A 23,616-nucleotide genomic window follows, 5' to 3' on the forward strand; every position below is an offset into this window, starting at 1 on the left:
GCCTGTTTGGTGTCATCATTGTGAGGATAGGCTGCTGTGCTGATCTGTGTGAGCCTGAACCCTGACTGAGGACCGGAACCAGCAGCCGAAAATTCCTCCTCCTGTGGAGAAGATCGAGGGGAACTTCCCATCGCATTGGAGTAGCACCAGGGACACCAGGCTTGGCTCCTGCAGAGCCACATGTGTGATGCTCTCCAGAGGCTGCCACTGCAGCCACATGGCCCACGGCAGAGGTGCTCTTGGAGACTCCGGTGGGTTCAATCCCTACAGTTGCTGGTAAGACCTATCAAATTGCTGGAAGGCCTTCGGCCAACTTGTATGCCAGATAGCGCCTCCGTGCTGAAACCATTTTGGCTTTTCTAATCGAGCTGGAGTGGGACCCCCTGAGACCTGGGCTGCTAGTGGAGCCTAACCTCAATATTGCCCATAGTAAATGGGGAAGAACCACTACGGTTAGTGAGAGGCAAGTGGGAACCAGGGACCCGCCTACTGAACACTAGAGGCCTGGCAGTATTAGACTGGAAAATCATTTATTGCTATTATTGAACATACTTTGAGTTGTGAGTGTCTGTTCACTCCCGTTTCTATCTCCTCTCCCAAGAAACCTTGGACTTCTCGACCCACATTACCACTGAGAGTCAATTGCTGAGTGGTACTTGGCACAATTGCTCTGGATCCACAGTAGGTCAGGGCCATCAGGAGTAAAACGCCTCAAGCCCCACAGTGGGCCCAGTAATTCCTGCTTGCCCCCGAGCCCTCTGAAAGGGGTTCTGACATTAGTTAAACCTAGGTTTTAGAACTAATGCCATTGGTTCAGAATTGTACAGCTCATGTCCTTTTATTTGATTTTGCACTTGAATTAATCTATCACCTTGTATTTTGGCTTTTATCTCCAGTCAGTACATCTCACTTAGGTGCTTAGGACTTGATTTTGGCAATTTCTATTAAAGAATTGTTTGGCTTGCATAATAGAAAAAATACAATTCTGCACCACAATATACAACACCCAAACATAGCTTGGGCTAGTGTTGCATTAATTCCACTTATATTGCCACCACAAGTGGCCTTTCGAGAGCTCTCTATTGTAAGAGACTGATTCAAAAATACTTTCTTAGTAGGGAAAAATAGTGCTTGAATGTCATAATCTTGTTTTGCCTGGTGCCCTGATAATTCTTGGATAACTGAGCAAGAGAAATGCTGAAAAAGAGCATTTGATCCATGTTTTAATTTACCCCACTAGAATGGTTGTCATTCCGGCTTAACTTAGAAGCAATGTGTAAAATATTTGTGCAACACTTCATAGAGTAAACAGTGAAAACACCACACAAAGAAATTCCACACTAAGTTAGAAAAATATATCTGAATTGAATAAATAAAACAACACCAAAAATGACAAAAATCCAGTAAGTTATATTGAATTTCAAGGTTTTAAGTAACAATAGCGCCACCAAGCAAGAGCGCTATTGGGGATATCTGGTTCCACCACACCAAGACAGTCAAAAGTTCAGGCCGAATATGATGGAGCTTGGGCCGGCTGCTGAGACCCAGTTAGGCCAGCTGGACCAAAGTACCTTGAAACCAGGTTGCACAGCGCCGCGTGGATCCATCTTGAAGATGCATCACACAACAAGGCGATGCTAGGGTTCTGAGATCCGGCGAGGCTGCAGTGCAAGGTCCTATTTCTTTGACATTGAGGATCCTGTTGACAAGGCATGTGATGTGAAGGCCGGTGTCTAGGATACATTGCAGAGTCAGGCCGATGCTTCGATGGGGCGGTTCCGAACGCTACGCATTGAACCCAGATGAGGGTTCCTGCAGTGATGTGAGCTTGAAAATGCGTTGCTCAGCTGAGGAGATATGTAGGTTCTGCTCGGGGATGTGCGTTACTCAGCAGAGGGTATCGGTTCAACTGAGAAAGCATCTGAGGCCCACTTCCAAGGGTCCAGGACTGGGATGGTACCATTTGGCAGAGTAGACTCACAGATGGCAAAGTCTAGTTGCAGAAGCAGGGTGGTTGAAAGTCTTTTATGTCCATGGGGCTTCCGCTCAGGAGGCCAGCCAGCTAGCCGTTGGAGTCACTCTGGGTTCAAGTGATGCAGATCCAGTCCTTCTCACCCAGGCAGGGGAACAACAGGCAGTAGGGCAGCACAGCAAGGCAAGAGAGCAGCATCCCTACAGAGTGGCAGTCCTTTAGCAGCACAACAGTCCTTCTTCCTGGCAGAGTATTCACAGGTCTAGAAGTGTAATGAAGTGGTGGTGTCAGGTCCAGTACTTATACCCACTTGGGCCTTTGAAGTGGTGGACACTTCAAAGAAACTGCCTTTGAAGTGCACAGAGGTCCTGGTCTTCCTGCTCTGGCTCCAGACTCACTACAGGGGTTATGCAGCCCTTTGTGTGGGGACAGGACACAGCCTATTTAGGTGTAAGTGAAACTGTGCCCAACTTCTCCCTCTCATCCTCCCAGGATGGCCCATCAAGTCACACCTAAGATCCCACGGGTGTGTGGCTGTCTAGGGGGAATACCGAAAGCCCAGCTGTCTCCCACTCTAGATAAGTAATCATAGACAGGCAGCAGGCACCAAATGGCTAAAGTAAGAAATAGCCAGCTTTCTAAAAGTGGCATTTTCAAATTTGCAGTTTAAAATCTGACTTCGCCATAAGTTGTGATTTTAAATTGTGATTCCAGAGACACCAAACTCAAAAAGTTTATCGCTTCCATATTGTGAATTACACTTAAGATGTAACAAGGTAATCCCAATGTTATCCTATGGGTTAGGTAGGCCTTGCAGTAGAGAAAAACAACTTTGGGAGTTTTTCACTACCAGGGCGTGCAAAACTTAAAAGTACAGGTCCTGCCTTTTAAATACATTGCACCCTGCCCTCTGGGTTGTCCAGGGCCTACCGTAGGCGTGTCTTACATGTACAAAAAGGAAAGGTTTGGGTAGGCGCAGCTGGATAGCGCAGCTTATGGGAGTGGGGGAAGGGCCCCCCAAAAAATATAAAACAAATAAGGGCTCCCAGCCTGCCCTGCGTTCAATCCTGCTGCTGCTTTTATGCTGCCGGCAGCATGGAAGCAGCAGTAGGATTGGATGGAGCACCCAGCCAGGGTGCTCCAAGGCAGAATGGGAGCCTTTGGCTGCTCTCTCCCATCCAGCAATACAGTGCCGGGTTGGAGAGAGCCTGGGGCGCATGTATGTTTGGCCAGCCCGAGACGGCCGTTCAAACATACATGTGCACTGAGGGGGAGTGCTGTGCATGCCCCCACCGTGGCCCCACCCCTGTTATAGTAAAAACATAATAAACAGAGTTTATTGTGTTTTTACTATAAAGTTTTGCAGCTGCTGCTGCTGGTGAGGGTGCGACGCTCCTCTGCCATAGCGGAGGGGCCGCTCCTGGGTTTGGGCCTGGCAAAAGGGTTATTTTGCCAGGTTGACATGGCAGGGTAAACTACACATACAGGATCTGCAATGGCAGGCATAAAACATGGTTAAAGGACTAGTTAAGTGGGTGGTACATTCAGTGCTGCAGGCCCACTAGTAGCATTTAATTTAGAGGCCCTGGGTACATGTAGTACCACTTTACTATGCCAGTTGGAGATAAGCTAATGTTTAGTAAAGGGAGCACAAGTGCTTTAGCACTGGCTAGCACTGGTAAAGTTCACAGAGTTCTGATCTGACAAACAGTTGGGGAGAAGACCACCCCAAGGCTGTCAGGTCTAACACTAATATAATTGTTGAAGGACCTTGTTATATAAATAAAATGTACAGAACTGTATCACTCATTCAGACAAACTACTTGTTCATTTCCTGCAGTCAGAATAGACAGTTGCATTAAACATTGAATCCTGAGTTTGACTGGACGGAGTCAGGTACACCTGATATTGTTGAGATGGAATTCTGATCCTCATCAACCTAAAGTGGCTCTCAAATCATATTACTGATTTTCTCACTGTGCACTCTGTTGCTCTGTGACTCTAGGGGGCTTATTTACTGTAAATTTGCCTCAAGGATGCATCAGTTTTGTAGCCCAGTCCTGATGCAGAATCCTTTTTGGCTTAAGTAAGCTACTTAAAGCCACTTTGTGTGGTTTGCTTGGTATAATAAATACAAAGCAATGCCAAACAGTGCATAGCACTACCTTGAGTTTTTGTATAGGTATGTGTCTCTTTCTGCACAAAAACAATGCCCAGCTGTATCACAGACACCCTTGTACTATGGTGCAAGGTTGTCTGCATTGGTGCTAGGCAGCACACACTACGTCAGTGTAAGAAAGAGCAGAAATGCTCCTTATGTTTGTAAATATATAGCATTTCTGTCCTCTCCCTTTCACTCAATGCAGCGCAGCATGCTTTGAGTGAAAAACTGGTAAATCTGCCCCTTTAAGTTTTCGCTTTTTCTACTGTAGGAATCACATGTTTTGCTATGTTTGTGTTGTACATAGTGCATAAAGCCACAATAAGGCAGCTTATACCACTGAAAGGGGAGATCAGAAGAGCACAAATAGAAAGAGGAAAATGTCTCTAAGGATTGTTCTGAGCAGGAAGATGTATGTCCTTTATTGCAAAAAACATTCACCTTGTAACACAGGCATCCATGTGCTGTAGTGCAAGGATACTTGCATTGGTGCTTAGCAGCACACACTGCAGCAGTGCAAGGAAAGAGCGGAAATGCTCCATATCTTTGTAAATATGTTGCATTTCTGTCCTCTCCGTTTCACCAATGCAGTTCAGCAACTGCATTACTTTGCGTGAAACAGTGGTAAATATGCCCCTTGGAGTTTTCACTTTTTCTACTGGAGGAAAAACATGTGTTATGTTGGTGTCTTACATAGTGCTTTATGCCACAATAAGGCAGCCTGAAACCACTTAAGAGGGAAATGGGAAATATTACGGAGGAACCAGAAGAGAAGCAAGAAGAAAACAGAAGAGTAAACAAGCATTTGTAATGCAAAATGTCTCACATTTTCTTGTGTTAGAGCTACTGGCATTGTAAATTCATAACTGCACTTTTCTTGCCACATAAATTGGTCAACCCTGCCTCATAATTTCGTCTTTTGCTGCCATATAATTCCAGTGACCATGCATAAAACTAAAGCACTTCCATGTAACTTCTTCCTTTAGCTGCAGCAAAAAAATGAAAATGTTGCTATTTAGCAGCATCTAATTGAGCAAAGCTTAATTAAAGCACACTAATATTGTGTTTACTAAAGGCAAATATGCGGTTACAAAATACACAATTTCCACTTAAAAACTATAGTCGAACCATGGAACACATTGGCCACACGGAAAATAAATATTTTTCAAAAGCTAATGCATGCATATTAATACAATTGTCTTTTAATATTTCTGTTTACATGTTGTTTTACCGGTGTGTCCCATATGGTGTTTGGCTGCAATTTACACTGTTTAGGTGTGATTCACTCCACAAAGTTTTATAGCATCTGATGATATCTCTGCTGTCTACAGAGCAAGCCTGCCAGTCATTTACACTCTCATCTGGGTGATGCTTTCCTTTCACGAATACATGCAAATGTTTCTGCTCTGTGTTTTTGTTTTTCACTTTAAACTTTCATCTCCACCTCAGTCTTTTTTTACTTAAATTTTCTGTATTTCACAGTCTTTACAAGTAAAGAGTGATTCATGTCCTTGTGTTCAAAATGTTTTCTACAACATGATAACATCCTGCTGTTTAAACTTCCAGCCTTGGAGCTTGTTTATAGTTAGGAACGGAAGGCATTTTCACATGTTAGAGTTTGCATTTCTAATAAATAATTCTTTATTTTGCCCACAGTAAATCAGTGAGGCAGAAAAATAACTGATGGCCCTTTAACAAAATTTGTTTTTTCCCTGCATTGGAACACACCAGCTCAAATTAAGCACTGCAAACATAATAAGTGTGCTTTCTTTAGATGCAGCAGTTTCTCTACACAGAAGGCTGTTTTTTTTTTTCCTTGATAGCGAAGCCATGATGTATATTTTTTTCTCTTACGAGACCCACAATTGCCTTGTTGGCATACACGAAAAGTATGTTTTTTCTAGGTTCATCTGTCACTTTACACCGCACGCTAATAACTACTGCATATATTTTTACGAGTACTGAATACTAAAGCAGGCTAATTTGAAATTGCAAAGAAGCTTATTTTCCGTTGTTTGTATTGCCTTTTCTTTTTGGTTTTGTTATAACTTTCCCAAGTGTCTCTTTTGTTCATACTAAATGCTGCGCTGTAAGCAAGAGATGAAGCTTGGAATTATTATAAGGCAGTGCAGAGGGTTAATGTGGCTGCTGCAAAGAATGTGTTGTAGGCAGGACTGCATTCTCAGTCTTCAAAAGTTAAAATAACTCTGGTGATTAATGTTACTTCTGGAGAGAGAAAGTACTTTTCTCTAGTGGAAGTTTGGACTAATTATTAGGTAGTGTAGAAGGTTAATGTGCCTGCTGCAAGGAACATGAACTGGGCAGATAAGAACTAACAACTAATGTTACAAGCTCACACAAAAGACGATGTTCACAGGCTGCTGGTAAGCAGCGGAAACTTAATTGGAAGGACAGATGGGGATTGTTTTTGTTAAAGCTTTTTTCCCCTTCGGAGGTGTTTCTGAAAGCGATTGAAACCAGGGGCTGGCTCAGCCCCTTGGCTCCTGATAGCCGGGGATGATTTTGGTCTGTGCGCCATTTTTAAGCAGTACTGTAGTACCCCCGTAGTGAAAAAAAAAAACATGAGCTGCTCAGAATGAAATATTCCAAAAGCACAGGCTGATGGGCCCGGGTCCTTGAAACCGAGGCTGTTGTGAGAGGAAGAAAGGGCATAAAAGAGAAATAAGTGCAACACCAAAGACATGATCAGTAAACAACTAATAAAAAAAAATTGAAGTAATACAGTTTCACATAAGTGAGCCGACGGCCGCCATGAGCATCAGTGTGAAGAGATACAAAAGGAAAAAGTTGTTCGCTCGCAGTTAAACATATCGGCAAAAGTGTAATTAGCCATGTAACAGGGGCGATAGCCAAGGGGGTAACAAAACCGCCCTAAGGAGGGACAGATGTTTTTTAAAACAAATTGGGGCCAGTAAATTGGCTGGGCTGCTGAGTTTACCTCCAGAGGGCTGTTCCACTGTCCTAGTGAACAGCTGGCACAGTAGGTTGTGAGGATGTGGGGTTTGGCATGGGTCCAAGCCGTAGGCTACAGAGGTGCAGTGTATTGACATTACTGCATCCCGAAATAAGAACTGCATGATGACAGTTCTTTTGAAAGGAAATAAAATGGCTGTATTTATCACAGAACACCAAATCAAATATACTATTAGGATGAATTGGTGTCCATTCCATTCTGTGCCAACATGACACAATTTTGAACAAAAATGAATTAAAGTCTTCCATCTCAATGAAAGCTTTTTAATCAAGGTGCCACTTTTAATCAATGAGCAATGCTCCTGGGCCATCAAATCTTACATCCTCTATCCGAGACCCGCTTTTACTGAGATTGTTGGCAAGGGCCAAGTGCACCAGTGCCTGGATGGAAGTCTAGCGCCCTTAGCACAAGATACCAATCTGCATCCCAGGACCAAATGTTACAAAAAGGTCTTGTCAGGAAATGTATAATTTTTGTGATAATGAAGAGACACTTGCTCAAAGGTTAGATGATAAACAGTGACCACTACAGCCAGAGGGTAGTGTCCCTATGGACCCCTCAGCCCTGTTTTGAATGAAAATAAAGCAAAGCTTCCAGGAAAACCTTTGTTCCCTGCTAGGAGAGGACAGCATAGAGACAAAACACTTGTTATGAGACTGGCAGTATGCTCTGTAAGTGCCTACTTTATCCTGCCACCGCAGATGTCTCAAGGTTCAGTTGCTGAGCTGACTTGTTTATTTCACGGATCTTGACATCCTCATCCCAGTCCCTTCTAGTGATCATTTGAGCCCATGTTATGGTGGCCTAAAGAAGAGGTTTTGCATTACAACAAATTAATGTCCAAAAACGTGAGAAAAATCAGTACGTCCAGTGAGGGGGCTCATGTAGCACTTTAGTGCATCAAGAATTATCGACTGCAAGTAAGAGGTCCAGAAGCCCCTAGACCCATCAAAAAGAAATTAATTGCACTAGCTATTGATGTATTACAACTTGATACTTGATTCTAAGGACCACCTTCTTGACAAAGTAGTGCCCCACATTTTACATGGCGAGTGCACACGAAGTGAACTAAAATGGAAATAAATGCATGTATCAATCCACTGAGTCACACAGTTTCAAACAAAATGTGGGCATACAGAATTCATGAAGCTGTCAGATTTGCATTGTTTGGCTTTCTTCACCTGACTTGCACCCAGACCTAAGAGATCTGCTGAAGGTACTGCACCAGTCCTAAACAAGTGAGTTGATAAGTTTAATATCAAAACCTAATGATGAAAAGATTGCCTCGTATGCCTCAGTGGGATGATTTTTGGACAACTCTGTTATGTTTGTGAATTAGGAGCACACGCTGTATTTATTGCCTAGTCAGGAAGTGTGCTTATGGGTAAGTGGGTAGCTCTTTAGCCATCTCCAGACAAACTATGGCCCTATTGTCGCTTTGGTTGGTGTTTGATCAGGGAAATCTAATTAATTTAGTCATATACTAATTGGATACCATTAAACTGCAAATCTCCTTCACAGCCTGTTATTTTGATAGCACTAAGCCATCTACTGGGTCTTGATAGATCTGCAAGGATAAATACTTTTGATTTCTCTACGAATGCCGCTAGCACCATCAATTATAACATGTCTATAAGGTATTTTGCCCTGCAAACATCTACAAATTTATCAAATAAAACTAATAAGCCCTCATAATTTTAGGGCTACCAAGAACACTATAAAAACTGGTAAAACAGAACAATATACTTCTGTAGATCCATCTAAATCTGTTATCTTGACTGTGGCTTAATGTAGTCTACAGAATTTCTGCATCTTACCATGAGACAAAGCATATGTGGCATCATTCTTTGGAATCAATACTTGGTTAGTCCTGAATGGCATAGTTCCTTTAAAAAAAAAAAAGTCTTAACTTCTTTAGAAATCACAAAACCCGAGCGAAAGCTGCTTTCTGCTTATTGGCCAATTCAGTAAAACATAAACTACAATTAGTACCATCTCAAGAAAAGTGACAGTTCACACCAAACCACTGAGGCCACTTCTGCATATACACCTGCTGCTAGATCAGAGAATAAATTAATCTCTCTGATTGAATTAAGACATGACCATTAGGAGGTGACAGCCAAACAACTGTCCTGTCGGAGAACTGTATGGACTCATCTCACATCTCTAGATCAGACTTAATCCCTGGTCACAAGCAGGTCTTGTGATGTTTTTCTTTGAGTCTCAACATTGCTTGAACAGTTGAGTGGTCAAAGGCCGTGTCGATGTGCACTATGTGAACAGCTAAATTCAAGCAACCCATCAGGACTTGTAATTGGTGAATAGTGAATTTTCTTTCTAACAGGCCAAATGGCAGTTGTCTCTTGAAAATCCTGGACTTTATCTTTAGAAACTAGCAATGGCCTTTGATCAACTCAAGCTAGATAGAAGGAAAGTCATTTTCTTGGCTGGACCTATGTTTTTTACTGGCTCTAGAGGGTGCCCAAACAATTTTATCTATATTGGGAAAACCTCCACTATTTGATAAAGTCTGAGGTCCCAGTCTCTCTAAAAACAGGAATTGTTCCGGCCCTGTATGTTATACTTAGGTCCTATTAGTGTAGGACAGAAAGAGAAAGGGAAACCCACACAGATCTCACCACACTAAAACATATGCACAAAGAACAACATCCTGTAAGGGTCATGACCTGGAATGACACTCAGTCACATTCTGATCCCCCCGCACACCGCTACGTTCTGTCCCTGTACGACACACATGCACACACAGTGGAATACACTATCCCTCTGCACTTTAATTGCTGTCATCAATTATTTTGATGTCCCTCATAAAAATCACTTATTTGTATTGAAGCTGTTTATTTTATTCATTTTTATAGTCATTTGTAGTTCCTTATATAGTGTGCACTATTTAACCTTGTCCACTTTTGTTAACATGGATTTACAAAGCTTTTAAGTTACTTTATGTTTAGCTTCCTTCCAGTGCTGATGTGACTTACTCCTGAATCACCTGCATTAACACCCACACTCATGCTAAAACTCTTTGTGAATCAGCTCTTTCTAACTTTCAGCACAATGCCAAGGACATAGGTACTGAAATATATATTGAGATAATATTGGAGTCTGAAAACTAAAATACACAAGGAACTGAGGTATTGAGGTATTGTTTTGTGTCCTGAGACTCAGAGGACAGATCATGATATAAGATATTTAAGACTGTAACTGAAAGAGGTTAGCTCCAAGGATAAGGTACTCAAAGAAGGCAGACTACAATGCATGAAGTAAGGCAGGGAATCCTAAAACTCAAAGGAGACTGACCCTCAGACCATAGAGTGAATCTTGAGTCAAAAAGAGTCTAGATCCTGAAGTAAGATTGTGAATTGTGAGGCATAGAGAAGACAGAAACGATGGTACAATAATGAATCCTGAGAGCGAAAGAAAACATCTGATAAAGAAATAATACATTGTGTACCTCAAAGTATACGTTTTTTGATTTAGAATAGTGAATCCATGTAAATTAGAATCTGACATTTTGTAGTGAATATGGGATACACCCTGACATAAGATAGAGAGTGATTACTATTAATCAGAACCAGAGAGAAGATAGTTAAAACCAATGCTAAAAGAGGACAAGCACTGAGATATGATAGTAGATCCTGAGACTGGAAAGACAGGCCATGAGGCAATATGAAGGTAATCAAGAGACTCCGAGACAAGATAGTAGATCCTGAGAGTTAGACGAAAGAGCCTGGGATGCCTACCAATTTAACTGAGATCAGGTCAGAATGGAATATTTTCTTAATTTTATTTTCTTTTTTTTACTTCTAGGGCATCCTTTGGGGGAGAATTGTGGTTAAGTTTGTAAGTACATACACCATTGGAGGACTGCAACTTTCTGTGCTCTTCCGACAGATTATAAATGTTCTGTGACGATCAGATAAGTAGAATGATATGTTTTATACAAGAGGTAATACTGTGACCAATATGTTTCGAATTTTCTAAATTTGGTTCATTGGTGAACTTAGGTACAGGAAAATACATCTGAAGTAAAAAATACTGGACTGGAAACCTTGTTGCTTGATTCCAGAGCCTTAATAAATTTACGATACAAGTTGCCCGCTAACCACCTCGAATCGGGGTAATCTAGAGAATAACAGTGGTACCTGGTGGTATTCTTAAGAATCCATAAATCAAGCAAGCACAGAATGTACCTTTATTATTTGAATCAGTTGTCAACAGTTAACAAAACAGTGGAACCAGTGACAATGATTCCATTGCCAACAACCTAACCACAACATCAGATCTCCATTAACCCTTCGCTGCTAGGCTTTTTCCCCATTAGTGCTGAGCCATTTTTTGGCAATTTGGGGTAGTTTGCTCTCAGGGCTCCATAACTCTTTTTCTAGATAAGGTATCCATACCAAATTTATATCCTTTTTTCCCCAAAATCCTGGGAATCCTAAAGATATCCGGGCTTTATGGATTCCCCCTGAGGGAACCTAGAAAATATGCAAAATATAGCAACATTTTTAGTTTTTTGAAAATAATAGGATAAAAGTGGCTGTTTTTTTTCCTAAAAATGGCATCCCTGAACGGTTTACTGTACCAAAGTCCCCATCTTCCAAGCTTCCAGGAATATGCAGAGCTGAATCCAAAAAAGCTTAATTTTGTACCACAGTTTTGGCATTTTTCTAAGAGGTAGCCTATTTTCCCTAGTTATGTGCTTTCAACCTACTTCCAGTTTGTGGTGGAAACCTGTGTGAAACCCATGGGGGATTTAGAAAATCTCTATACTTCTAAAGAAAAATAGAACAAATTCCAAATTCAGCAAGGGGTCCTATATGTAGACCCCTCAAGGTTTTCCCCATGAAAATAACTTTTGAAATAAATATTGAAAATGAGTCGGAAAAAAATGGGCATTTGTAACATTTTCATCTAACTTTTTGTCATGATGGCAGATTGACAAAAGCAGTATACCGTTATGTCTGCTAGCCTCCTCTAGTCGCAGGGATATATAGGGATTGTAGGTTCTCCGAGAACCCAAGGTACCCAGAGGAAACAACCAAGCTGCACCATCCAATAGGTTTTTATTGAGTACAGAATATTAACCAATTCTTGTAGGAATAAGCAGCGTGAAAAATGGGTATCAAAACAACTTAGGTATTTCCGAAATGGGTACATGATATAGAGTTTAGGAGCAGTGGTTATTTCTACATTTGTGAATATGTCGATACCTGTATTACTGTATGATTTGGAGGGTATTTTTCAAAATGTCATCTATCTTAAACACTGGCTTGGATTTGAAAAGCACAAATGCAGCGAAATCCAATTGGTAATTACAAATATTCTACTATTCTATGCTCCCACAAGTCTCCCTATAAAAAAGGTACCTCACTTGTGTGGGTAGACCTGGTGCCTGCGACAGGAAACAGCCCAAAACGCAATATAGATGCAGCACATTTTTCCACCTAAAACTGGCCCTCTTTTTCCAATATGGGTAGCTCTAGATTTTGGACCCTAGCTCAGCTGGCACCTAGAGAAATCTAGCCAACCTGTACATGTATGAAAATTAGACACCTAGGGGTATCCAGGGTGGGTTGATTTGTGTGGCTCTCACCACATTAAGTTACCCAGAATCACTTGCAAAGCTCAAACTTTGACAAACAAAAAACACATTTCCTCACATTTCTGTGATGGTAAGTTGTAGAATCCATGGGAGCAACAAACGTACTTACCTCGCTTGTGTGGCTGGGCCTAGTGCCTGCACCAGAACAAATCAAACCAAGGTCAAGGAGGGTCCCTTTGTGAGGACTTCCATTGGTGTTAGTTTGATCAGTTCCTGTTGTGGGAACTAGACCCAGCCACACAAGTGGGGCAGCATTCTTATTGGGGCAAGTGGGAAATGCTGGGTGGTAGGAATTTTGTGGTTTCCATCTGATTCTGGAAGAATATGGCACAGAACTACACAGAAAATGTGTGATTTTAGACAAATTTGTATGGTTTGTGGGGCATTGTGGGTAAGAAAATCTGTCAGGATCCACAAATGGCACCCCACCCTGTACTGCCCTGGGAGTCTAGTTTATGAAAATATCTAGAGTTGGTAGATTTTCCCTAGAGACAATGTACACCTTGGCAGAGAAAGACAGAAAAGACCAATATTACTTCACAAACATGTATTCCTCAAGTACACAGACATACTGGTTGAATTTGGCACGAGGGTGAGTGAAATGTTCAAATTGTAACATTTTATTGACAACAGATTTCACAAAAATGAAATACAGTGTTTATATTTGAAAGGTCAAAAAATTGAGCCAATGACTCACAGCTGGCGAGCTGTAAAGCAGGGGCAAGGCACCAACCTCTTTACAGGCCATTCACACACCTTTTATACGTGACATAGACAAGACCATTCACACCACCAGCCGCCGGCCCAGCACATTACAACACTCACTTCAACAGACCGCGCCATTCAAGGGCCCATCACTTTCACACACCCACATGACTGACACGGCAATCACACAGCTGAAGGAGTGTACAGACTGGGGTTTGGCTAGGAGTGTGTGTAGCGACCAGCAGCAAGTAACTACTCACACACCACCAGCCAAATGCCAGCTCACACATAAACCACCAGCCAAGCGCCAGTCTATGCACACCGCCATCCGAGCACCAGTCTATGCATGCCACTATAAAAAAAAAAAAATTAAGTAAACACAAAACAATTTGAAGTACATGTAAAACTATACCTACAAACACAGCAGCTCTAACTAAGTATATTACACTAATGCCAACCGTGAAATCGGAACAAAAAGTATAAAATAATACAGACCAGACAGTCACTTTTACTCTCACGGTTGCTCCCAATAACTCCATTGCAAGTTGTACAATTTGAAATAAGTGGGCACATATAGCCCAGGATTAGAAGGACACTTAGGGTGGTACATACAACTCTCATTCTGCACGCCTCTTTGGACACAGACTCTATATCTCCAGCTGGGAAAGTTTTTTTGGGTGTGGGAGGAATCAATCTAGCTACATCCACCACCACTACAACTCTAGGAACAGTTGCCTGTTCCACTAAAACAATGCCGTCAATCATAGACTGCTGAAACTGAACAAATGTCATCTTTGAATCTGGAGAACAGTCCTTGAATCCAACAAGCATTGAACGTTGCTAAATGGAATAAATAGATAGCCAACTTCTTATACCAATTGTAAGCCTTATGAACATCAGTGTGAGGCTTCAACCTCTGATCTGCTCTATCAACACCATCCATGTGCTTATTGTAGTCTAATATGCACACATTTGCGCACTTCAGCAACCTGCCCGCAAACAGTCACACGTGAAGTAAGTTTATCATGAACGGTTGTCAGCATGTGGCCAGCTCTCCTGCCTGCAGATTTAACAGCTAGAAATTCATCACTACGCAAGGCACTGCACTGTCCCTTCTGAACCTTTTTACATGTAAGCTCTTAGGATTAACCTTTACAGTTGGAGACGATTGCGTCACAAGCAAGAGTGTCCACCTTGAACAATTGCACACCAGTGTAGAAGTTATTTTTGTATAAATGGTGACCTTTGTTAAAGAGTCCTCTACCAAGTTCTCACACAATTTTCACACTAACTCTAAAGGTAGATGGGCAACCAGGGTGGGGCAATAGTAGAATCCCTACCAGTGTACTCACTGAAATTATAGACCTATCCAGTACTACTCTCAGACAGCATATACATCTTAATTCCATAACGTGCCCTCTTGTTAGGAATGTACTGCCTGAAAACCAAATGGCTCTAGAACAGGACCAAAGACTAATCCACAGGTATTTCTTTCCCTGGAACATAGATCTCTGAAAATCGATCTACAAAGTGATCAAGGACAGGCCGAATCTTAAAGACGATCCCAATCAGGGTGACCTTATGGCAGCACTGAAGCATTATCAACAAAATGCAGCATCTGAAGCTGAAGCAAATACCGATCACGACTCATGGTTGCAGGAAATATAGCTGTTGCCATCAAGGGACTAGTAGACCAATATGAAGACAGTGACAGCTTCCTTAACTTCTTCAACTCATCAGATTTGTGGGAGTCTAATGGTTAGCTATAGAGTGGGGCTTAAGTCTGGCACTATTGTCCCTCAAATACTGTTCAGCATACAAATGAGTCTGCTCAACAATCTCATCCAAAAATGCATTGTCCATAAACAACTGAAAGAAATGTATAGGCAAAAAAATTCAGTATTCACTCTACACCCTGCGACACCAATAAAGGCAAGCAACACAGGCTGCACCATATTTGGGTCAACCCAGAGTTCAGCACTTCCAGCGGGACACCTTTCAGCCGGAGGCTACAATCCAGATGCTTCTTGCTGCACTCTTGGCATACCAGTGTCCTCCTTTAAAACAGGCACTTCTTCCACACTGAGAGTGGCTTCATCATCAGATGATTCTTCTCTGACAGAAAATTTGGTGCCAGAATCTTGGACTTCCTCCTCCTGCCTCAGATGCAGAGTCAGTCTCATAATCATGATCAGAGGAAGAATCGAAAAGCATACCAACAACCTACTGAGTGGTAATCCTGCGGCTAGCCATAATCCTTACTAATAAAAGTAACTTGGCAAATAAGTCAACAATAACCAACACTGAGTAAAATAAGCAATGAACAAAGTGTGGTTTTAGCAAACGGAAAGTAAAATTACTGGTAATCTGGAAGGAAAAGTCAATCAATACAAAGCACACAAAGGCCTATATACTCAAAAACGATACCACTCACTTGCCCGAGACGGCTAGACTCGCCAGCACCTACTCTGCACTGATACAGCAAGCACCAGTGATATCCCACTAGAAAGGAAAACAAAAGAAGATTACACACAAGACGGCAAAATACACATTGTGCACAAATCCAAAGAGAATTTCACACACAACAAAACTGAAGCTAAATATGCTGCTATTATTACATCATTTATAAAAAAAAAAAAAGACATTCATCCAGGGAAATGATACTCGTTTAGAGTAAACAGTATAAAATACTTTTTTCCTACCAAACACAAACCGAGTTGCAGCAAAGGAAATCAAAAGCTTTGCACTAAAATAAAATGGAGAAATAAAACAGTACAATCACAAATGCAAATGATGACAAGAAATAAAACAGTTAACATTATAAAACGCAATGTCTGCCCATCATCACCCAAATGCCAACTAGAAGTCAGTCGACACACACCGCCAGCAAAATCCCCAGTTCAAGCACACTGCCATCCAAGTGCCAATCCACACACACTACGAGTCTATACACACCACCAGCCAAATGGCTGTACACACTCAGCTAGCTGCATGCAAAAAGATCAAGTGATAGACGGCATGCTGAACAATGTCAAACTTTCACCCCCAGTACAGAGATCTGGGCCTAAATCCATTGTTTTTTTGCCACCCATGCAATTCCAGTCTTGACCCTGTTCCCAATGGGAACTGTCCAGCCCAAACTGCCAAGCCAGGTCCTCCCTGGACTGGAAACAAGCATTCTAGGACCATTTTCAGGGTATAGCCCATCATCAGCCAGGGTAGCTTGATTCCAGTGGCATGGGGAGCAAGGGACCCACGTCTGGGCATACCCTTCCCACTTGGGGTGTCAAATGCAAAAAGAACAAGTGATGGACGGAAGGCTGAACAATGTCAAACATTCACCCCCAGTACAGAGATCTGGGCCTAAGTCCATCATTTTTTTGCCACCCATGCCATTCCAGTTTGGACCCAGCCATATGCAAATCAGTCTTGACCCTGTTCCCCATGGGAACAGTCCAGCCCGCACTGCCAAGCCAGGTCCCCTCTGGACTGGAAACAAGCATTCTAGGACCAGTTTCAGGGTATAACCCATCATCAGCCAGGCTAGCTTGATTCCAGTGGCATGGGGAGCAAGGGACCCACGTCTGGGCATACCCGTCCCACTTGGGTTGACAAATGCAAAAAGAACAAGTGATGGACAGAATGCTGAACAAAGTCAAACATTCACCCCAGTACATCGATCTGGGCCTTAATCTATAATTTTTTTTGCCACCCATGCCATTCCAGTTTGGACCCGGCCATATGCAAATCAGTCTTGATCCTGTTCCCCATGGGAACACTCCAGCCCGAACTGCCAAGCCAGGTCCTCCCTGGACTGGAAACAAGCATCCTACGACCGGTTTCAGGGTATCACCCATCATCAGCCATGCTAGCTTGATTCCCGTGGCATGGGGAGGAAGGGACCCACGTCTGGGCATACCCTTCCCACTTGGGGTAACAAATGCAAAAAGAAGAAGTGATGGAAGGAATGCTGAACAATGCCAAACATTCACCCCCAGTACAGAGATCTGGGCCTAAATCCATAATTTTTTGCCACCCATGCCACACACAGCTAGCCAACACTAGTACATGCAGGCTGTCAGCCGTACTCGAGTTCACACAAACAGAGACTTTCCCTGGTATCTAGTGGGCCTACAAATATCACCAATCAGCCCCCAAGGGCAGAAACAGTTAAAATATGTGCCCAAAGACCTAAGGGGCCGCTTTCCAAATCACGCTAATTGTGCAAAATTCCTGGTGTCTAATGGCTTCCACCCCCCCAAGGGCAGATTGCCCTAAACACGGTCAATCTGATCTCTAGGGGTGGGGGAAGAAATGCAAAGCAAATTCCTCCAAGGGGAGTGACCCTTGCCCAAGGGGTCGCTACCCCAACAATAAAACAATCCCTGGTAGTCTAGTGGACTTCCACTCCCCAGAGGACAGGTTCCCCCTGCCCTCTCCTCACCCCCATAATACCCCCACATTGGGTGGTGTGCTGCAGTACTCCTGCAGCACACCACCCGATAGCTGACAGATACCGACAACTGGCTCCTGCAGGGCATGATTGGAAATGACACATAGCTGCACATCTTAATTTGGTGGGGGGGCGAACGGACACCCTGGACACCGTGGTACCTTATCTAGTTTGACATACTGTACAGATGTGGAAATTAGTGGTTGAAAAAGGTGATGCACAAGGCCCATTTTGGCAGAGAATTACACGTATGGGACCTGGAACCTTTCCGATCTATTGACCTGGATATGTCCATGGAGTGGTGGAGTGAGAGTGGAAGTGGCTTAGCTGGATATTTTAAACCGGGGGAGGTCATCCTCCCTTTTCAGGAGGCACAAGACACTTTGAATGTGGGACGGACCATTTCTTATAGTTTGCCAAACACAGCAAAGGAAATCTGGTTTACGTACCCGGCGGTGCCAGGGCCATCACAAGCATTTGGGGGGAGGGGAGGAGGGAGGGATTTGATTCAGTGGGGGGAGGGTAGACGCCTTATCTCCCTGTTCTATGAAACAATTCAAGCAGACCTGATAAAGCCTGTGTACAAAGCGAAAGCAGCATAGGAACTTTAATTGGGGGAAGTCATTGAAGATTCAGATTGGAATCACGTCTGTGGCCTGGTAAAGACGGTGTCCAGTAATAATCAAGTCAAACTGCTTCACTTTAATTATTTACACTGCACATAGATAACACGTAGCCCTGCACAGCAGTATGGACCCTGGCTGGGCAAAGAGGTATGCACGCTGTTGGGAGGAGGGTGCCACTTTCGTATACCTGGCGTGGCAATGTGCGGGACTTTTGAGAGGTGATGGTTCCTCTCAGTGAAGAAGTGGTGGGGATGGCTGTCTCCATGACGCCTGGAGCTTGTTCGTTGGGTATTGTGATGAAACTCAGCGGTCGAAAGATCTTGTATACGTTTGTGCAATTAACATTGCTCTTGACAAAGTGAAGAACTGCTACTGGCTAGATGGGCACCCAGATCACAAGTGAGGCCCTTTCGGTTAAGACTGTATTGGAGTGGGGAGTGGCATATGAGCAACACATGCAAATTGCTCACAAGGACGACGGGGTCACAGAGGTTTTGGCAGCTTGGGGGGTGGGGCAATGCTAGACTCTTTTAATGAGCCCTGGGACCGGGGTATGGACTCAAGCTCGGGAGATCCAGAGATGTGATGATGTACAGAGTGTCTATAACTAAGAGTTGACATGCCAGGTGGGGTTCTGTTCTGACTAATTTTGGCTATGATCCGTATGCCGCTTGGTACATACGATGTTCCCTGCTCTGTTATAGTCCTGGCGCTTTCCGTGGTGTGGGTGATATAATGGTTTGTACTTACTATCATGCACAAACTGTTGTAACTGTTTCTTTCATTAAAAGCTTAAATTAAGGTTTAAAAAATGATTTGGTTGTGTAAATTGTGTAATTATATATTTTAAGTTATTTATTAGGTGTGGTCTGCTAAGTTCCTAGGAGTGTAGAGTGGGAAGTTAATTCAGTTTAACAGTTAATTATTTTATTATTCATTATGTAATTGATTATGTAAATTGTGCAACATTTATATTTAAGTTATAGAATAGGTGCTGGCTGCTGGGTTTGTAGGGGCGCAGGGTGAGAAGTTATTTAAGTAATTAACAATTAATTAGTAATTTATTAATTCAATTGATTATTAATTATGTTAATTGTGTTAGACTTATTTAATTTAGTTATAATTTAAGTATGGGCTGCTAGGTTTGTGACGGTATAGTGTGGGAAGTTAATTAAATAATACATAACATTTATTTTAAATGATAATTAAATTGTTTAATAATCATGTACATTTTTTATTGTTTTATTATTTATATATTTGTCTGGTTAATTAATAATATTCCTATTAACAGTTTTATATTTATTGTACATTAATAGGGTTATTCAAATAGGTTATGTTTTTGAAATGAAGTACTTTCTCTACTGCTCCACAGACTGAAGTGGGAATAGTAATATTACCCCTCTGAAGTCTAACGCTTTCCTGATGGTTGCACAGACTGGAGTGGGAATAGTAAATTCTACTACTCGAAAGTCCAGCGCTTTCCCTACTGTTGCACAGACTGGAATATATATAGATAAATATTTCAGCATCAAAATTGTTTTATAATAGCCGCACACTCAGGAAGTCAAAATAGAGTAGGTTTATTTAACACAACGCGTTTCGGCTGACTAGCAGCCTTGGTCACGTGTATATTTCAACCAATGTATACAATCTTAAATACCCAACAATCACGGCCACAGAAACAGGACTAAATTTACTCAAAATTACAGTTTTTCTTACATAAATATAAATATAAATACACATGTCAACCTAACCAGGATGGACACAAGGCTGAAAAAATGGAAAGTATATGTCAACTTTAGCTATATACACATATCACCATATACAAATATATTTTTCATTAGAATATCAAGGAATGTTCATATACTAATAGATGATATCAATATAAATACATAGATAAATATATAATTATATAAATATATTAATATAAATATGAATATGAATCAAAACATGACTCCGGCTCATATATATCCTATAAAATAATTCGCTTAAATGGACTGTTTTTTCATAAACATATATAAGACCAATATCATAATTCTACAATCACCTTCCTATTTATCCAAGATGTTACAATTTGGATGTCATATGTATAATGTAAAGATTAGAACCTATTCTTACAGCCAAATATCCCAATTATTAAGTGACATGAGTGTTGTTCTTAATCTAGAAAAATTAAAACTCATTTTCCTTTATAATCTTTTACACAATTTGTAAAGAAAGTACTTATCACTATTTCTATAAGGCCAATACCCATCACCATATGGAGAGAAAAACAATAATCAATTCACGAATCAGGAATCTATCCCGACCCCATCATTCTGAAAAGACATAAATAAAATAAACACGTTATATTCAAAAATTATTAAAGAGAGAAATAATAGCAGTTGATTAAAATAGCCATGCTACTCATAATACAAAAGCCTTAAAGTCATAACTGCAGAATCATCAATTCCTTATATCTAATACTTCATCATATTAATTATTTCAATTATCAAATAGATGGGTATTTAGCTCTTCACCAATATTTAATCCAGTCGGTATTTTAGTTTCTAAATGCACAATATACCGGGATTCTTTTTTCCGTAAAACCAACTCTCTGTTGCCACCTCTATAATGTAATGGTACATGTTCAACACCATAATAAGATAACAGAGTGGAGTCAGAGTTGTGATTTTCCTGGAAGTGTCTTGCTACAGGATAATGTGAATCTCTTGTTGTAATAGCACCCATATGTTCTAAAATGCGTTTTTTCACTGCATGTTTCGTACTTCCCACATACCTAAGATGACAGGGACATTCCAATACATATATAGTAAATGGAGTACTACATGTCAGGAACTGCTTAATTTGTCTATTTATTCCTGGTTTACTTGTAGGATACTCCTTTCTAGACACACTACTCCAGCATGCTTTACAATGGCCACATGGAAAGAATCCATGAAAATTATGTTCTTTTATTTGAGAAGTAGGTGTAATATCATTTGATCTCAATCCATCATAAAGATTACAACCTCTTCTATAGGTAATTAGAGGCCACCTCCGAATATCTTTACCAATAATGGGATCACATTTCAGAATATTCCAATGTTTCGAGATGATCTTTTTAATCTGTACAATGTCCTCATTATAGGTTAGAACCAATCTAATATCATCATTCTTTTCATTTTCTCTCTTCCCAGTATTGTCAAAAAGTGTCTGTATTCTTTCCACTTTCTTGATTTTATCTCTAGCCTTTTTGATTACCCAATCCGGGTAACCCCTTTGTTTAAACCTCATAGTCATGTCTATCTGTTCTCTTTCAAAAATCTCATCTGTATTGCTAATCCTTTTAGCCCTTAACAGTTCTCCATAGGGGATACTCCATTTAAGTTTATTGGGATGTCCACTAGTGGCATGCAGTAAGCTATTGCCTGCTGTGGTTTTACAAAAAAGTTCAGTGTGGATCATCCTATCCTTGATCTTAATCCTTGTATCCAAAAAATCAATTGAAGAGCAACTAATATTATATGTCAGTCTAATATTGTACTCATTCTCATTAAGTTTCTCAATGAAACACTTGGCCTCATTCTCAGAACCTTTCCAAATTATAAAGAGATCATCAATATATCTTTAAAGATGAAGAGAAATATCCAGAAACCAACCAGGCCATATTATGCCTCAGATATATAGATTTTTTTAGTTGCTCTTCGATTGATTTTTTGGATACGAGTGTGCGAGGAGAGGAGGGGCAGGAGCCCTTTAAACATTATCGCGCTCCCGCCGTCGCGGGAAGCGCTGTGTGCGAGGAGAGGAGGGGCAGGAGCCCTTTAAACATTATCGCACTCCCGCCGTCACGGGAAGCGCTGTGTGCGAGGAGAGGAGGGGCAGGAGCCCTTTAAATCATTATCGTGCTCCCGCCGTCTCCGGAAGCGCTGTGTGCGAGGAGAGGAGGGGCAGGAGCCCTTTAAACATTATCGCGCTCCCGCCATCGCGGGAAGCGCTGTGTGCGAGGAGAGGAGGGGCAGGAGCCCTTTAAATCATTATCGCGCTCCCGCTGTCGCGGGTCAAGGGCGGGCCCATCCTTGCCCGTCATTACCAGGAAGAGGCAGGGCAGGGCCACCCCCCTGACATCCACCCAAAAGAAGTCTGGATCAGATAGCCCAATGTACAGGGCTACCTAAAGGTACTGTGCCGGTGATCATTCTCTAAAATAAAAGAGGGTCTTCGGGAAGTGCGCTTTTGGTGTTGCTGTGAAGGAGTACTGATTTCTAATCTGAAGGACGCGCCCCCCCTCACGCAAGGACTGACATAGGCGGTTTACGCGCAAGGCGTAAGTCAGGCCTATAACTCTATAACTGCAGGGGACTTGGTGTGGTTAAAGGCTGTGACTGGACATTTGAACCAAGTAGGGTCTGACTATAATTTGGTTCTATTTTTCCCCAGTCAGGGGATCTGAGTTTGATTTATCCGCTAAAGTAATTTTACAGCACCCTATCTTGGACAAAGGGACTAGCCTGTCAAAATGGGAAAACGTAATGGAGATAATGGGGGAAGGGAACCCACCCAGGAGGCCCCCCCACCCAGGCTAATAACAAGCTACCTAACGTCTGTAATGGGTGCCATTGAGACAGAGATAGGGAGGTTAGAAGCTACCTTAGAGTCGTCGCTTGAGAAAGCAGTAAAGGCTGGGGATGGGGGACGAAACCCGTCGGCAACACTGTTGCCGAGTAAGACTAAGAAAAGAAACCCCTGTGTAATAACAGAAATTGATTTAATCTATCTAATTACTCCTACAACTCCAGAGAGTCCACCCTAAAAAAAAAGCAGGCAAATAATCCCCCCCCAAACGGCAGTAACCCCCATACACCAAGTGGGACCTCCTGTAGATAGAGAAGGCTTTGGAGAGTCCTCATCAGGAACTAAGAAGACCAAGAGCAAATGTCCTTCTAAAACCCAAAAAATAAAACAAACTATAGGGAAACAACCAAAAGACAGTAAAAATCTGGATTCAATTAAAACTTGTTTTCTGCAAATTGAAGACCAACTTAGAGACATTAAAAAGTTATGCTCATCAGTTCTCGAGAGAGTGGCCGTTCTCGAGC

At 41.9% G+C, this 23,616-nt stretch overlaps 1 protein-coding gene across 4 annotated transcripts in view; it reads left to right on the top strand.

Annotated features, from left to right (window-relative positions):
• The window catches only part of LOC138273990 (uncharacterized), a 294,057-nt gene that overhangs the window by 71,797 nt on the left and 198,644 nt on the right, over positions 1-23,616 (top strand). For 3 of the 4 annotated variants that reach the window (XM_069218921.1, XM_069218922.1, XM_069218924.1), the window contains exon 3: positions 10,954-10,986. The exons of the other annotated variant lie outside the window; for it this stretch is intronic. In XM_069218921.1, coding sequence (XP_069075022.1) covers positions 10,954-10,986 — 33 coding nt within the window. The remainder of the gene's footprint in view (positions 1-10,953; positions 10,987-23,616) is intronic. 4 annotated transcript variants of the gene reach the window in all.

Source organism: Pleurodeles waltl, unplaced genomic scaffold, assembly GCF_031143425.1.
Source record: "Pleurodeles waltl isolate 20211129_DDA unplaced genomic scaffold, aPleWal1.hap1.20221129 scaffold_130, whole genome shotgun sequence".
NCBI classification, from domain to species: Eukaryota; Metazoa; Chordata; class Amphibia; order Caudata; family Salamandridae; genus Pleurodeles; species Pleurodeles waltl.